Genomic DNA, 17,891 nt, shown 5'->3' with positions numbered 1-17,891 from the left:
ATACTATATATAATATTAGCAGTATTATTCTATACTATATATAATATTAGCAGTATTATTCTATACTATATATAATATTAGCAGTATTATCCTATACTATATATAATATTAGCAGTATTATCCTATACTATATATAATATTAGCAGTATTATCCTATACTATATATAATATTAGCAGTATTATCCTATATAATATTAGCAGTATTATCCTATACTATATATAATATTAGCAGTATTATCCTATACTATATATAATATTAGCAGTATTATCCTATACTATATATAATATTAGCAGTATTATTCTATACTATATATAATATTAGCAGTATTATTCTATACTATATATAATATTAGCAGTATTATCCTATACTATATATAATATTAGCAGTATTATTCTATACTATATATAATATTAGCAGTATTATCCTATACTATATATAATATTAGCAGTATTATTCTATATAATATTAGCAGTATTATTCTATACTATATATAATATTAGCAGTATTATTCTATACTATATATAATATTAGCAGTATTATTCTATACTATATATAATATTAGCAGTATTATTCTATATAATATTAGCAGTATTATTCTATATAATATTAGCAGTATTATCCTATACTATATATAATATTAGCAGTATTATTCTATACTATATATAATATTAGCAGTATTATCCTATACTATATATAATATTAGCAGTATTATTCTATATAATATTAGCAGTATTATTCTATATAATATTAGCAGTATTATTCTATATATAATATTAGCAGTATTATTCTATATAATATTAGCAGTATTATTCTATATAATATTAGCAGTATTATTCTATACTATATATAATATTAGCAGTATTATTCTATATAATATTAGCAGTATTATTCTATATAATATTAGCAGTATTATTCTATACTATATATAATATTAGCAGTATTATTCTATACTATATATAATATTAGCAGTATTATTCTATACTATATATAATATTAGCAGTATTATTCTATACTATATATAATATTAGCAGTATTATCCTATACTATATATAATATTAGCAGTATTATTCTATACTATATATAATATTAGCAGTATTATCCTATACTATATATAATATTAGCAGTATTATTCTATACTATATATAATATTAGCAGTATTATTCTATACTATATATAATATTAGCAGTATTATTCTATACTATATATAATATTAGCAGTATTATTCTATACTATATATAATATTAGCAGTATTATTCTATACTATATATAATATTAGCAGTATTATCCTATACTATATATAATATTAGCAGTATTATTCTGTACTATATATAATATTAGCAGTATTATTCTATACTATATATAATATTAGCAGTATTATTCTATATAATATTAGCAGTATTATTCTATATAATATTAGCAGTATTATTCTATACTATATATAATATTAGCAGTATTATTCTATATAATATTAGCAGTATTATTCTATACTATATATAATATTAGCAGTATTATTCTATATAATATTAGCAGTATTATTCTATACTATATATAATATTAGCAGTATTATTCTATATAATATTAGCAGTATTCTATACTATATATAATATTAGCAGTATTATTCTATACTATATATAATATTAGCAGTATTATTCTATATAATATTAGCAGTATTATTCTATATAATATTAGCAGTATTATTCTATACTATATATAATATTAGCAGTATTATTCTATACTATATATAATATTAGCAGTATTATTCTATACTCTATATAATATTAGCAGTATTATTCTATACTATATATAATATAAGCAGTATTATTCTATACTATATATAATATTAGCAGTATTATTCTATATAATATTAGCAGTATTATTCTATACTATATATAATATTAGCAGTATTATTCTATATAATATTAGCAGTATTATTCTATACTATATATAATATTAGCAGTATTATTCTATATAATATTAGCAGTATTATTCCATACTATATATAATATAAGCAGTATTATTCTATACTATATATAATATTAGCAGTATTGTTCTATATAATATAAGCAGTATTATTCTATACTATATATAATATAAGCAGTATTATTCTATACTATATATAATATTAGCAGTATTATTCTATATAATATTAGCAGTATTATTCTATACTATATATAATATTAGCAGTATTATTCTATATAATATTAGCAGTATTATTCCATACTATATATAATATAAGCAGTATTATTCTATACTATATATAATATTAGCAGTATTATTCTATACTATATATAATATTAGCAGTATTATTCTATATAATATAAGCAGTATTATTCTATACTATATATAATATAAGCAGTATTATTCTATACTATATATAATATTAGCAGTATTATTCTATATAATATTAGCAGTATTATTCTATACTATATATAATATTAGCAGTATTATTCTATATAATATTAGCAGTATTATTCCATACTATATATAATATAAGCAGTATTATTCTATACTACATATAATATTAGCAGTATTATTCTATACTATATATAATATTAGCAGTATTATCCTATACTACACATAATATTAGCAGTATTATTCTATACTATATATAATATTAGCAGTATTATTCTATATAATATTAGCAGTATTATTCTATACTATATATAATATTAGCAGTATTATGTCATACTAGCTATACTATACTATATTATATTATTCTCCCTTTAACCGTTCTTTTTTGGCCTTTTTGAGCGCTATAGTCTAAGTAACTGGTTGAAAGCTTTTTGCAGAGTGAAGTCTCTGCAGGACAGAAGTCGCCATGGTTACAGGATGCAAAAATGAATACAGCTGACTTTTAATCATCAGTCGACATCCCTGGTTCTGCCTGAAAGCTCATCCATCCATTTCTGCACCACTCCTCTGTTCAGGGTCACAGAGCTGACATAGACGGACATCCAGGCACACCTAATTTAGAGTCACCAATTAGCCTAGCGAGCATGTCGCTGGTGGTGGGAGGAAGCCAGAGTACTGAGAGAACTCACCGTGCACGAGGAGAACATGCAGACTCTGCACAGAAAGACCCTGACCAGGAAGAGAACCAGGAACCTTCCTGCAGCGGCCGCACTGCTGTGACGCTCCTGTCTGATTACAGACTGGAATAATGATGTAACACACTTCCTCTGAGGAGGAGAGAAAGGAGATAAAGCTTTATCAGACTCTCAGTCCTGATGTCACTCAGTTTAGCTGTGAAGTTTGAACACGATGCTGCAACTAGAAATCACTCCCCCATTTTTCCCGTCTTTAAACATGTAGATGCACGCGCTCTGCCCCGTGTTCCTGCATGCACGCCTTCAGGGTTAATGTGACTCCTCCTCCTGTTGGAAAGCTGGCAGCTTGTGTCTCCATGCAGTCTCTCTAACGTTAATTTTTATGGTCAGAACTGTCCCAGAGGGCGGAGTTTAGATTAGTTAGATATCAGGAGCTGCCGTCCACATGCTTCTGTAACCGTGGAGACGATGGATCACAGCTGTGATCGGCCTAGCCAGGAAACCCTCCAAAATAAGACGGTTCTGTTTCTTCTTCTGCCAGAAAAATAAAACATGACTATGCAGCTAACCTGGGTTCCAGTAGATCCCTGGGCTTTAATCTGAGACTGTTCACCATTAATGATTTAGAAAGAGACACCAAAGTCAGCAGGAGTTAATCCTGAACATGTGGATAAATCTAAAGACTGGGTTTGAAATGTTCCAGCTGTGTTTCCATCACTGATAAAAGCTGCAGAGATGTGTGGACTAGAACGTTCTCCTGATCTGAGTCTGAGCAGCAGCTAGAGCAGCAGACGGCTCATGCAGGTTTCTGCTGGTCCTGCAGACGTCTGGAGGGCTTTTAGACAGTAAAGGTGTCTCAGCGTTTCTCTGACTCTCCTCCTTCTTCTCTCCTCAGATACACCAAGATGAAGACAGCCACAAACATCTACATCTTTAACCTGGCTCTGGCTGACTCTTTGTTCCTGGCTACTCTACCTTTCCAGGTAAGACTCTTCATCACCTCTACAGCAGCTGAATGGAGTCATGTGGAGGTTTCAGCCGTGACTCCCTGAACCGTGTCTTTGACTGGTCTGTGGATTAAAGGTTCATTCAGACGGATTCCTGCAGAGCCTGCAGCGGTGAAAACACTCTCACAAACACACGCTAGTAGGAGGAGGGAACTGTTGGATGATTGGACGGTTTACAGGATGTTCTCTCTCTATGATAGGGAATAAAGACAGGAAGTAACCACGCTGGATAAATCATGCACTGAAGCATTCACTCAGCTCATGGAATTTGTCGCTACCTATCAAAATAGAGGCGAGGAGTATCCTCAGAAACACCATTTTCCTGAGGAATATTTACCTTTTTTACACCTTTTCTATTTTTATTCACTGACCTGTTAACAGCAGTCTAGTTCTGTTTCATGCTGAAGTTAGTGTTGTTATCTCATTTTATTTTAATTTATAACATTTTTATCTGAACAGGAAGAAAAGCACTTCCAGTTTATGACAGTAAAAATGACAAAAATAAGGCATAAGAAAGAAAAAGTCTTACCTAATTGTTCCCTCCAAACTGGCTGACAAGCCGTCAGGATCCATGTCCCTGAGGAGATCTGGTCCTGGTCCTCCTCTCTCATCCCTCTGTCTGTCTGCAGGGCACCGACGTGTTCCTGGGCTTCTGGCCGTTTGGGAACGCCCTGTGTAAGGCGGTGGTGTCTATCGACTACTACAACATGTTCACCAGCACCTTCACTCTGACCGTGATGAGCATGGACCGCTACGTGGCCGTCTGCCACCCCGTCAAAGCTCTGGACATGAGGACTCCTCACAAGGCCAAGGTAACGCCGCCTCATTCTCGCCTTCCTCAGTCTTCACTCTCTCCTCTTCACCCTGAGATGATGAAGGAGGTCAGATCAGACGTAGACCTTTACCTGAGAGTGTTTCATCAGCAGACTGTTCCTGCAGACCATTAGAGAGTTTAAATCAGAGGTAACCTGGTCTCCCTGACCCTTAGATCTCTAGAGGATCTGTTTATCAATAAAACTGTCAGCCAATCACAGAGAGCTGCAGCCAATCACAGAGAGCCACAGCCAATCACAGAGAGATGCAGCCAATGACAGAGAGCTGCAGCCAATCACAGAGAGCTGCAGCCAATCACAGAGAGCTGCAGCCAATCACAGAGAGCTGCAGCCAACCACAGAGAGCTGCAGCCAATCACAGAGAGCTGCAGCCAATCACAGAGAGCTGCAGCCAATCACAGAGAGCTGCAGCCAATCACAGAGAGCTGCAGCTAATCACAGAGAGCCGCAGCCAATCACAGAAAGCCGCAGCCAATGACAGAGAGCTGCAGCCAATCACAGAGAGCTGCAGCCAATCACAGAGAGCTGCAGCCAATCACAGAGAGCCGCAGCCAATCACAGACAGCTGCAGCGTGGGAGCAGAGCTGAGTATTACTCCGATAAAGAAGTCCTTTAGGAGCAGAGAAGTTCAGATGGAAACAGACTTGATGATGACAAAGCCCAGCTGTCTGGTTGTTTGTGTCCTTTATTTAGCTCTAATTGAGGAGAATTTCCCGCCTTTACGTCCAGAGTTCAGTAGAATCAGCCTGTTAATGAAGTCTGAGGTTACATAACCAGAGAGCGTGCTGCAGTCTGTGCTCAGCTGTTTGGTTTCTCTGCAGTAAATAAAGACAACATGAGAAACAGAGCGGGTTTCTTCATCTCTGACTGTAAACTCTTAAAGGCTCTGAAGATGATGGACTGAAAGAAGACAGCAGGTCCTCCCATGAATGATGGAGCTACATCTGTATTAGAGCTGTATTCTAGCACAGTGATACTCAACCTGTGGCTCTGGAGCCACATGTGGCTCTTCTATGTCTTCATTTGAAATATTTTTCCCCAGAAAACCTTAAAAATGAAAACTTTGACCTCAGAGATTAATCACATTAATCAGTTTGTTTCCAAGACGTAAACAGAAGGCTTTAAATGCCAAACTTAATAGTCCAATTATCCTATTTTTGCCCCTTTTCACCATTTTATTGCCACTTTCGCCCATTTAAGCATCCTTTTGCCATTGAATACCACTTTCTTCCTCAGTTTTGCCCATTTTAGTCACTGTAACACGTTTTTGCCACTTTTTGACCCTTTTTTGCCACCTGTAACACATTTTTTTGTCACTTATCACTCATTTTTGCCACTTTCTGACCTTTTTTCCTTGTTTGCTCCCCATTTTTGCCACTTTTATCCTCCCAGATTGTGGCTCTTGCAAAGGTATTTTTCAACAATTTGGCTCTGTGGTTAACACTGTTGTGGCATCACCACTGCAGTTAAACCATTTAAACATGTTTAACCGTGGCCCCGGCCAGCATGTCCATATGGTCCCTACATGGGTTTTATGTGGGCTGCAGAATGATCTCTAGACCTCTAGGATAGATCCCTCTGTGGGTCTCTAATGGGCTGATCCACACCTGCAGTTCACATGGGCCACCACAGGGGGGGCCTACCATGGTACCCATGTTGTAGCCTGGATATATCCCCTATGGGCCCACATGGACCTGCTGTCTTTGACTTCTCTGCAGGTAAAGTTTACTGGTCATGTAGATGAAACACCAGACTCTACTGGGCTGGATCATAACAACCAAGAATAAGATGTTAGAATGAATAAGAACTGTTGGATGGTTGGAGCCTCTGTGTCTGTGTGAGCTAATGAGAGCTGGATCCTGGTCTGGTGCTTCCAGGTGGTGAATATCTGCGTGTGGGTGCTGGCCTCAGCCTTCGGAGTCCCTGCCATGGTCCTGGGAAATGTGGAGGAGGAGCAAGAGCACAACAGTAAGTCTCATCCATAAAACACTCTGTCCCGGAGCAGAGCTCTTGTACGGAGGTTCATGCATGCTTTAGATTCCTCTGAGCCTGGAGGCGTTCGTCTCCATACGTCCTCCACCTCTCCACACGGGTGGATGTGATTGGATCAGAATGCAGAAGTGCGGCCCAGCTTTGCCGCTCATATTTAGTCTCCTGCTGCTAGAGAAGCACCGACTGATGGAAGAATACATAGTTAGAATGGTTGTCCCAGCTTTTTTAGGAATAATTGCCCAGGGTTTGACTAAGGCGCTGCACACATGTTGTGCGTCCGTGTCTTTCTTTCTTTCTTATCTCCTGTGGAGAGGGGACAAAGCTGCAGCATGCAGGAGTCTCATGGCTCTCTGGGGTTGTGGACTTTAGCAGCAGGTGGAGGATCAGGAAGGCCTGCAGCTCTTCACCTAAATAAAGTCATGATGTAACAGCGTGAGTCACTCTCTCTTCTGCTCTGATTATAAAAAGACTCTAAGACTTAATGGAAGCTGCTGCACAGAGTCATAACAGAGTAAAAACAGCTGTTAGAGCTAACATCCATGGATTTCAGACTTCATGTTTCACTGCTGTAGAGATGTTCCTGTCTTTAGTCTGCAGGGTGAAGATCCTTTAACCACAGCTCAGTCGTTTTTATCTAAATCCTGAGCATTCAGACCAAAGATGTCATAATTTCACTTCTTCAGTAAAATGAAACGATTTCCATTATTCTGCATTAGAAGGACTCGACAAGATAAGATCAACTTTTGTTGATCCTCATCAGGGGAAATTTGGTCAAAGGAACAACAAGGACCAAAGTCATGAATGAAATAAAAACCCTTACCTGCCCCCCGGTGGTACCAGACTCCTGTTGATCTGCTGAGTCTGCAGAAAAAGCTAAACTCAGCCTTTCCAGGAACACTGACTAGACTCTCTAGTCCTCGTGTAGATCTGGTCTGGGCCTGTCGGCAGTGCTCATAATCCAGGTTTCAGAGTGGTTCTCTCCACTTCTACTGTCGTTAAGTGATAAAGGTGACGTCTGCTGTCCTCGGTAGAATAAAATACGCTCTAAGGCTCAGAGGAAACTAGAGGACACTGGTCTGCAGCGTCTCCAGGTCCTCCTTCTCTGGTGTCTCTGTCTCTGCCTGAAGAAATCTACATCAGCTGCTTCAGTGATTAAAAAACTCAGTTATGGAAAATGTGAGAGTTGGAAAAAGGAACTTGTTGTGGATGTTAAAGGTAGATGACGGATGACCCCTGACTGTCCACTGAGCTGTCTGAGGTTTTTAAAGGTCAATGAGACGTTCAGGAGCAGAGGTGTGCTGATTTACGTCTCTGTGTCTGCAGGGAGACGCTGGTACAGATTAACATGAGTGTGCTGAAAGAGATGATACAACGTGAGATTAATTAGGATTAAAAAAAGCCAGAATGCACTGATTATGGACTTTAATTGGTTGTGATTGAGGCGAGTAATCTAGAAATCCATAGAGAAAAGCTGCGTCTGCAGAGACGTCTGCTGAATGAAAGCGTGGCGCTGTAACAGAAGAGAGCGCGCAGAGCTCCTTCATTCTAAACACGCTGACACTTCTGCACAAACGTGCAGGAAGGAGCAGGACTTTTACGTTGCGCTCCTTCCTGCTGTCGCTTAAACGTAAAAGTAGATGGCTTTAATAACGCCCGATCATAGGGGGCGCTGCAGCTGCATCCCTGTGTTTGACCATGAAAGACTCCACAGGTGTCTCCTCCTGCTAACAGCCTGGTCTCCCCTGGAGCACCAGTGAAGTTTCCAGCATGTCAGGATGGCAGACTGAGCGATGGCTGACTCTGGTTTAGTGGCTGCAGGATCTGGGTCTCTGTAGAGCAGATGTTGACCTGATGCAGCTCTAGTCTCATGGCAGATAAACAAAAAGGTTGGTCCTTACACCTAAACATCTGACGTTTCTATCCTCGCTCTGCTTTTACCTCCATCCTCTTCCCTAGAGGAGCCGGATCCACCTGTCCTCCTGATCTGATCCGCATGGATCCGCTTCAATAATGAGAGAGTGTACCAGTCTGACCTTAGCTGACCTCTCCTGTATGCACGGCTGAACTCCATTTCCTCTGATGAATGTCGATCTCAGAGGTGCTCACCCTCTCGCTCCTCTGCTGCAGCATGAAGGATCTCATCAGAACCAGGTCCATGTAATCTCCATGGGTCATCTGAGTGTCTATTAAAGTCTGCTCTCCAGTCTCTGCGGCTGATTGGCTGCTAAATGCTACCATCATCCATCCTCAGGGTTTCCTGCTGATCCTGATTCAGATCTGCTCTCCTCCCCTGTAGTCTTGGAGCCATCACTGCAGGTTTTAGGGTTTAGGGGTCCATCAGCTTTAGTGCAGAGGGGGGTGGTAGTTAATCCAGACCAAAGAGAATGGTCCAGTCCAGTATGACACCCAGGGTTGGGTTTTCTTTCCCAGTTTTACTCTAGTGTAGGACGCTGGGATCATCTTCCTGTCAGGGTTCTAGAGGGGATCCTCCAGGTTCCAACACAAATCCTGGTTTTGGTACTGCTGCAGGTCCCAGATTATTAGTTTCTGTAAGGAAGAGCAAGTGTTTGCAAAGATGGAGAATAATAAATGAGATGGAAAAGAGGATTTAAACTGTTCTAGTACAACGCGATCACAGCTACAGCGGTCTGGGGAGGATTTTTATCATATTTATATATAAATATGTATAAGAGCAGCTGGTTGGACCACGCCCACAGGGAGGAGATGGTCCACCTGCTCCAGGATCCCTGGCCAGAGTCAGCCATGTTTAAAGCTGGTAGATGTTCAGATTAAACTAGAGGACAGGTGTTTATGTGCCCTCCTCTGTCAGCTGTGCTGAGGAATAATGTCTGCCTGTGCAGCCAATCAGTGACTCTGGTTTAACCTCCTCAGACCTGAGCCTTAGTTTCTCCCTCTACGTCAGGATAAATGTACCAGCCTTGTCTTTAAACAGGAATATATTTTAAATGTTTCTTTCCAAAATCCCCCAAAATTCTCTCAAACTTCAAAGAAATTAGCAAAAAACATTTGTGAAAATTCTTGGACCTTTTTTTAAGTATCCAGTTAAAAAAAAAAACAAAACAAACAAAAAAAAAGTTTAGTAAAACATCTTCATAAAGGTTTGTAATTTCCCCTTAAAATTTCTCAGCAAATTCAAAAAATTGACAGATAAACACCCAAATCCCTGATCCTAAATAAATAAATAAATAAATAAATAAATCATACATACACACACACATACATACATGAATGAATGAATGAATGAATGAATGAATGAGTGAATAAATAAATAAATAAATAAATAAATATCCCAAATTCTTCATGAGGTTGCAAAAAAAGTCCAGAGCAATTTTCTCAAATCTTCCAATCATATTCTCCAAACTATGAAAAAAACTTTAATTTCCTTAAAAAACTTGATAACGTCCATCAGATTCTCCAGAATATACTAACAGCTTATTGCCCCGACATTTGAACTAAATGACTTGAACTCTGAACCATTCTCCCTAAAATCCCAACAGCAGGAATGACGACCATGTTGTAGGGATGGAAGAAGGTAAAGCCCTCATATGAGCACACGGGGTCAGAGGTCAAAGCTCCACAATAACAGGAGCATAGCTGCACAGAGACGCTGAGGCATTCTGCTGTTAAAACAACTTTTCTGTTACATATACATATTTATTTCTAATATATTATTTATTATTAATCTAATGATGAGGACGGCATGGACACAGCAGAGATGAGCCTGCTGTGAGAGCTGATGTTTTTATGACGTACAAACTTTCAGAGATCAGGAACCGTTCCTCCTCTGCATGACTTTAAATAAGTGATGATAAATGAGGTTAGTAAAAAAGATTTTAGTTAAATCAGTTTGACACTCTCAGCTGCTGTTTCATCCACGTGGCTCCATCATGGATGACCCTCGCCTTCTCTGACCTGATCAGGGTCACACCGTCTCTACCCTCCCATGCAGACCTTCTGGAGGTTATTCTCAGCCAGGCTGGGTTGGGGGGGGTGTTGTAGAAAAATAACTAAAGTGCAGGAAGGTGTGATTGTGATCTCTCTGTCTGCTCTCTCTGATACCTGATAAGACCTGATGGAGAGCCTGGCGTGGTCCTCAGTCAGAAATAGATTAGTGTCATTCCTCTTCCTATATCTGCTCATCAGGCCGGGCTGAGTGGATCCAGCTGGGTCCTTTGTCTCTGAGAGTGACACCATCTCAGTCAGGCATCCACAGATCTGAGTGTTACACTCACACTCTGGGATTTATAGTGGTTTATTAATAGAAAGTCTCACAGTGGGACAGATTTTACTCTATGCATGCTAAATGATGGCTGAGCTCCACAGCGGAGCCGTATAAGGCAGCGAGAGATGACGAGTGTGTGAGTGTGTGTGGTGTGTGTGACAGTGCCGGCAGACTCGGACGTCATGACAAACTTTCTGTTTTGAGTCTACAGCGCACAGATGGCGGCTCGTTTCCTAAAAAGGACAGAATATTCCACTGAAACTCTGCCGTTTCTACGGTAACAGACGAACGGGACCTTGTCATGACCTTGGACCAGGCTTACACAAACCTGAACTATGACAGCTCTTACATCTGGAGAAGGACCACAGTCTGAGTTTGAAAAGGCCCAGTGGTGACGTAGATATTAAATCAATAATAATAAATAAATGTCAGTGGTGTTAAAGTCACGTTTAGACCCGGCTCAGCTCTTACACTACTGTTTGGTTTTCAGTCTTTCATTACTGTCAGCTGGGATTCTGTGTTTCACTTCTCTTCAGTCTAACTCTCCGTCCTCTCCGTATTTGACCAGCGTAGTTACATTTCAGTGGAGCACATCTCTGTCGGCGGTCTGGAAATGAACTCAGGAAAATAAACATGTTACTCTGGTTCTTCATGGACAGCCGGTCTGATCCAGGCCTGGTTCTGCTGCTGGTTCTCTGAGAGCGTTTGTGGTCTGTGGATGGATCAGAAGATGGGTCTTATTCCTGCTGTCTGATAGATATTCCAGTGGTCTCTCTCAGTCCATTCCAACAGTCAGTAGAGGCTCTGTGCACTGAGTGAAGGTTTATGTGTAAATTCCTGCACATGCATCATTTTCCTGATGGTACTAACTAGTCGGAGCGTCTCCATGTTAACAGTAATTCTCCGTGCAGAGCCCAGCTATGATCAGGGCTGTTCTGGAGAGTAATGGAGTAGTGTGCTGCAGCTATTGGTGAGATATCGATCCAGTCTCAGCCTGCAGCTACAGACTAATCCTATAATCATTTTTATTAGTCTACATCTGCACCTCCACGGCTCTCGCTGCTCCGCTGCCTCTCTCTCTATCTCCTGCATGCACACTTCCTCTCCTCCAATCAGAAAGTCTCCTCCATTCATTTACATCTCTGAAGTCTGTCTTCATCTCCTCTATGGCGTATTTTAACATTTTAGTCATGAATGCTTCCGGTCTTTATGCTGCTTTTAATTTTACTCTCCTCTTTAGACATTGTCAACAATCTTGCTGGAACATGAAAGACCTGATCTGTGGGGGGTTAAGTGTTAGTCTGACCACATGTTAGAATACGGCGGAGTCAAAGGAATGATCCAGAAAGTTCAGAGAAGAGATCATTGCTCCACAAACAAGGAACAGGAAACAGAGAGATAGCAGAGGCTCTGAATGTTCTAGAGACACCGCTGGAGGCAGAGTACCAGGAACAGTGGGTCCAGTGAGTCCAGTACTGAATGTAGACAGTTTCCAGAACCCCAAGACCTCCACCCCTACTGACCCTAAGACCAAGAAAAGTCAGCTCCAGTCTGCTCACAGCCACAGAGGTTTGGGGGGTCTGTTCTGTGGAGCCATGAAACTAAACTGGAACTTTTAGCCATGCAGGATCAGCGGTCTGTCTGCAGGAAGAAGAATGAAGCAGACGCTCAGGAGAACACTGAGCCCACAGATCAGCACGGCGGTGCATCAGTGATGCTCTGGGGCTGCTCTGCATCCTCTGGCTCTGGAAACCTGCAGCGTGTGGAAGGACAGACGGATTCACTGAAGGATCAGGAAATCCTAGGAGGAACCGTCACGCCGTCTGTGAGGAAACTGAAGCTTAGACCTTCCAACAGGACCATGATCCCAAGCAGACCTGAGATTCCACCAAGGCTTGGCTGCAGAAGAAGTCCTGGAAGATTCTACAATGGCCATCACAGTGGCCTGACTGGAACCCTATAAAACATCTCTGGTGGGACTCTGCAGCATGCAGTCCCAAGAATATGACTGAACTGGAGGTTTAAACATGAGGAATGGGCTAAGGTTCTTCAGGAATGCTGCCAGAAGCTGGAGTCTGGGTCTGCATCTGGTCTGCAGCAGGTCAGAGAAGCTACAGGTGCTGACATGAAGGGGTTAAATCATTCTGAGAATGGAGAACCCTTATTAAAGTACATGGATTTGAATACAATGTTATCACTGTCCCTATTGGTGGAATGGCCAGGCGGCCGAATACTTTTGTCCATATAGTTTGCATCTTACACAGCATGTGTGCATATGCAGCAGACAGTTGCTGTCATCATGACTCAGTTCAAATGTGTCTTGCCTGTCCAGGTGTATGCAGTGACATCATCCCTGTGTCTGCAGCCTCTCTGTTTGTCCTCTGACGGTCTAAGGTCCTCCGTCTGAGAGGGAGCACTCCTCTATGTGAGAGAAAGATCAGTTACCTGTGAGCTGTTTGATGCATTCATGAAAACATTCAGTCTGTGGTCTAGAATCATCCTTCTGATGATCTCTGCCTGTTCTCCTCTTAACCTTTCAGCCCTTCTCTGACTCAGCCTTTCCTCACTTCTCTCCTCCTCAGGTAATGTGCTCTGGTCCTTCAGCAGGTGTGTGTTTATCAGGTGTGTTCTGAAGCAGCTCTTAGCTGTGCCACAAACTGACATTCAGCCTTAGTAAAGGTTTGCTGTCCTCCTCTTCATCCCTCTGCTTTCCTCTTCCTGTCTCCTCTGAACAAACAGCGAGGGACAAAGTGGACTCATAACCCGACAGCTGCGGGGAAAGTCAGCGCACGCTGCTCTCAGTAATTGGGGTCAAAAGCCTTGCCCAAGGACACAGTGGCAGGAAGGAGGCTGTAATCATCCAGCACCCTGCGTCATTAATGGATGCACCGACTAATCCATCTAACAGACCTGCAGGACGCGTGTCACACTGTTTTACAGCACAGATGTCTGTCAGAGCTCCACACTGTCAGGAAAACTTTGATTTCACTCCTGACAGCACAAGAACGGCGTTTTTACACAGCAGCCATTCATCATCAGGAATCAACGATCCTAGAACTGTTCTATCCAACACCGTCACCATGGAGACGCTCCAACCGGCATCCAGAAACATCTCAAGATCAATACATTTATAAGTTATGTCCTGGTAAAACCAGATGTTAAACCATGATTAGAGCCTGGGCCCTTATGGACCAGAGAATGGACCCTGATAGACCAGAGAATGGACCCTGATAGACCAGAGAATGGACCCTGATAGACCAGAGAATGGACCCTGATAGACCAGAGAATGGACCCTGATAGACCAGAGAATGGACTCTGATAGACCAGAGAATGGACCCTGATAAACCAGAGAATGGACTCTGATAGACCAGAGAATGGACTCTGATAGACCAGAGAATGGACTCTGATAGACCAGAGAATGGACCCTGATAGACCAGAGAATGGACCCTGATAAACCAGAGAATGGACCCTGATAGACCAGAGAATGGACCCTGATAAACCAGAGAATGGACCCTGATAGACCAGAGAATGGACTCTGATAGACCAGAGAATGGACCCTGATAAACCAGAGAATGGACTCTGATAGACCAGAGAATGGACTCTGATAGACCAGAGAATGGACTCTGATAGACCAGAGAATGGACCCTGATAAACCAGAGAATGGACTCTGATAGACCCAGACACCATTCTCTGGTATTATTGTTATTATTATTATTATTATTATTATAAATATTATTATTATTATCATTATTATTATTATTATTATTATTATAAATATTATTATTATTATCATTATTATTATTATTATTATTATTATAAATATTATTATTATTATCATTATTATTATTATTATTATTATTATTATTATTATTAGTATTAATATTATTATTTGTATTATTATTATTATTTACGCACTAATAATCTGCTGTATTCAGAGAGTCAGTCATGATTTTTGTTTAATACCAGCATCTATTGAACATCATTTGTATTAAACCCCCCAATAATGAAGCATATCTATTGGATCAGATTAACGAGGGTTCATAACGAGTTAGCCCATCGCGCCGTGGTCTTCATGTGATGAAGCTGAGTGACATGATTGGAGATTGGACGTCGGACCTGAGTCTGCTGTGTTCTCCTCCTCACTCATTAAAGAGTAAAAATAGCAGCAATCACAAAGGCGAATATGCTAATGAGAGGTCATTATGGTGAGGAATAATTAAAGCTGTCAGCCCCATCATCCATGACGCTGTGTCTCTTATTAGAAAGCCTACGTACACGTTTAATGAGCGCCATGTTTAGACTCTGACGGTGGTCATACTATAATTAAAGGTGGATTAACAATTCTAATTCCTGTATATGGCGTATATTCATCACTAGCATTAGCGTTAACAGCTGCTGGTTTATGAAGTCTTTGTTTTCAGAGATGTTTCCTCTGTCTCATTCATCTCCAACAGCAGCGTGCTCCTCTATCAGACCTGCTCACAACAAAGCCCGGTAGGTTAGGCCCTCGTTTACTGTTAATTATCCCTGTTAGTTCACTGAAAACACTGCCGTGCCATTTCAGGGGGATTTCATTCATGCTGAGACACAACAGAGAGCAGAGGATTGTCCTCTTTGAGCTCTAGACTCTGAAATAAAGCAGCTAGCATCATTCCATCTGCTCCGCCAGAGCTGATGGTGAGACGGATGTGTGAGGTTCACTGCTGCAGGTGGAGGCTGACAGGTGAGCTCGTCTGTTTCAGTGGGATCAGCAGGAATGAGGAGAACCTTTAATGGCAGACCTTTAGCTGGTCTGGTATGCTGGATCAGTCTGTTTCATATGTGCAGATAAAATCACCTTCTATAACGGTGTTTAGTTAAAACAAAGATGTTCTATTAAACAGGACTACATACTCCTCACTCTTCAGCCAATCACAGGTCTGAGTGGCGAGCTCGCTGATCCCCGGCCTCACCGCCTCGTTCTCCTCTATGAAACCAAAGCTCATGTTTTATTCTGGTAGTTCCTGTGGAGAAGCTTCTAGAACAGCAGGATGTGCAGCCAGATCCTGATCCTGGTTTCTCTCTAGAACAGAACCAGACCTGTTCAGCTCAGGGATGATCAGAGGTTTTTATCAGCGCTCAGACATAACTCACGTACGGAGGCCCAGTAGGGCCAACCTAAAAGACTGTATTTTTTTTAATAGAGAATCTGTTTCATTTTGGGGGGAAACAGAAGAAGATGTTTTTGATCATACAATCCTATATTTACAAGAAAACAAATTCAGGATTTCACAATTTAAAAAGTACAAAAAAACCACTTGAACTCTCCGTGTTTAAGAGTTTGGAGTTTAAAAGTCAAAAATCATACTTTTACATCAGTGTAAAGTCAAAAATGTACAAGACACCAAACTGAAACAGTTCTCATCTCAGTCTCAGTTCACCCTCTGCGTTTGGGCTTGGACCGCGGTCTGTGGGTGATTTACTAAGAGTGAATGCGCAAATGGCAAGAGGCGCAAACGTGTTGGAGACACGCCTATTTAAATGAGGGTTTTGCGTGTTTCATTGTTTGCAGCAAAATGAAATTGGACCTTACAGGGTTAGAGGAGTTGGTGGATGAAGCCAATAAAAACCCTCAGGGAGAAGAAAAAGAGTTTTCCCTGATGGATTCTGCTTCCTGGATTTGGGTGAGATCGTCTTGTTTTTATTACCTGGTATACTGCTACGATGTCCTAACGGTCCCCCAGAGGGACAAACTTCACCAAACCCTCCTCACCTTCTAGCAGACGCCAGTCCGACAGAAACGCTGAGTCCTTCTGTCCATGAGGTGACATCAGTCCTCTGAACTGGACTCAGAGAGGAAGAGGTGAATAAAAGCAGCAGTAAACTAATATCAGAGAAATCCTGTTGATGAGGATGTGGGAGCTTTGTCCCGCTGACTCCTCCAGATTAAAGTTTTATGACAAGAGCTGTACAGCCTCAGGACACACACACACACAGGCACACGCCGGCCCTGACAACACACACGCCTGTGGACACACACATGCTCAGAGGACATGAACATGCAAACATGCATGCACGTGTCACAGAGAAGTCAGAAAATGACGAGGAAGAGGACGACACGATCGCGAGTCCTGAATCTACCCCATCATGTCTGACCTGCAGCTGCAGAGAGAGGCGAGCTGTCCACATATTAAAGTCACAGTCAGAGTCTGCAGCGTCACAGTGTGTGTGTGAGATCAGCGGCCAGCTGCAGGACAGAGAAGGAACATCGGCTACGGAGGAGGACCAGACTTGAACCCAGGTCTACCTCCTCACATCCAGAGACACTGCTCCTGCTGAGAGCTTCTGTGTGGACTCTAAGACCGCTAACCTTCACTCAGACACAAACAAAGACAGAAAAGACCGATTCATGGAGAGGGATCTGATCTCTGGAGCTTAAAGATGAACAGAAGATGAAGCTTTAGGACTAACAGTGTTATATGTGACCGTAAAACCAGCGGAGACCTTCTCAGCAGTGCTGCAGAAGAGTCTGGACAACAGCTCTGAAGAAACACAGAGCTGCCAGATTTTCATGCTGGAGCAGGTTAACAAGGATCCACAGGGCTCATGTTGAAGCCTGTGAGGCTGTCAGAGACCAGCCTGCAGCTGCAGAGGCTCCACGGCTGGAACCCTCACATGTCCTTTATCAGAAACACGGGGCTGGCCACAGCTGCTCCCAGCCTAAACATGTCCTTTTTCTAAAGAGCATGAAACAAAAGGAGACAAAGAGGAAATAAAAGCAGGGGAGAA

The 17,891-nt window shown here is 41.2% G+C and overlaps 1 protein-coding gene across 1 annotated transcript in view; it reads left to right on the top strand.

Moving 5' to 3' along the window:
- oprl1 (opiate receptor-like 1) overlaps positions 1–17,891 on the top strand; it is a 36,730-nt gene that overhangs the window by 6,281 nt on the left and 12,558 nt on the right. Inside the window, exons 3-5 of the mRNA XM_041800120.1 lie at positions 3,944–4,031; positions 4,685–4,867; positions 6,766–6,856. Coding sequence (XP_041656054.1) covers positions 3,944–4,031; positions 4,685–4,867; positions 6,766–6,856 — 362 coding nt within the window. The remainder of the gene's footprint in view (positions 1–3,943; positions 4,032–4,684; positions 4,868–6,765; positions 6,857–17,891) is intronic.

This window comes from Cheilinus undulatus, linkage group 11, assembly GCF_018320785.1.
Source record: "Cheilinus undulatus linkage group 11, ASM1832078v1, whole genome shotgun sequence".
NCBI classification, from domain to species: Eukaryota; Metazoa; Chordata; class Actinopteri; order Labriformes; family Labridae; genus Cheilinus; species Cheilinus undulatus.
Note: the sequence above shows the minus strand (reverse complement) of the source record. Positions and strands in the feature narration are given on the sequence as shown.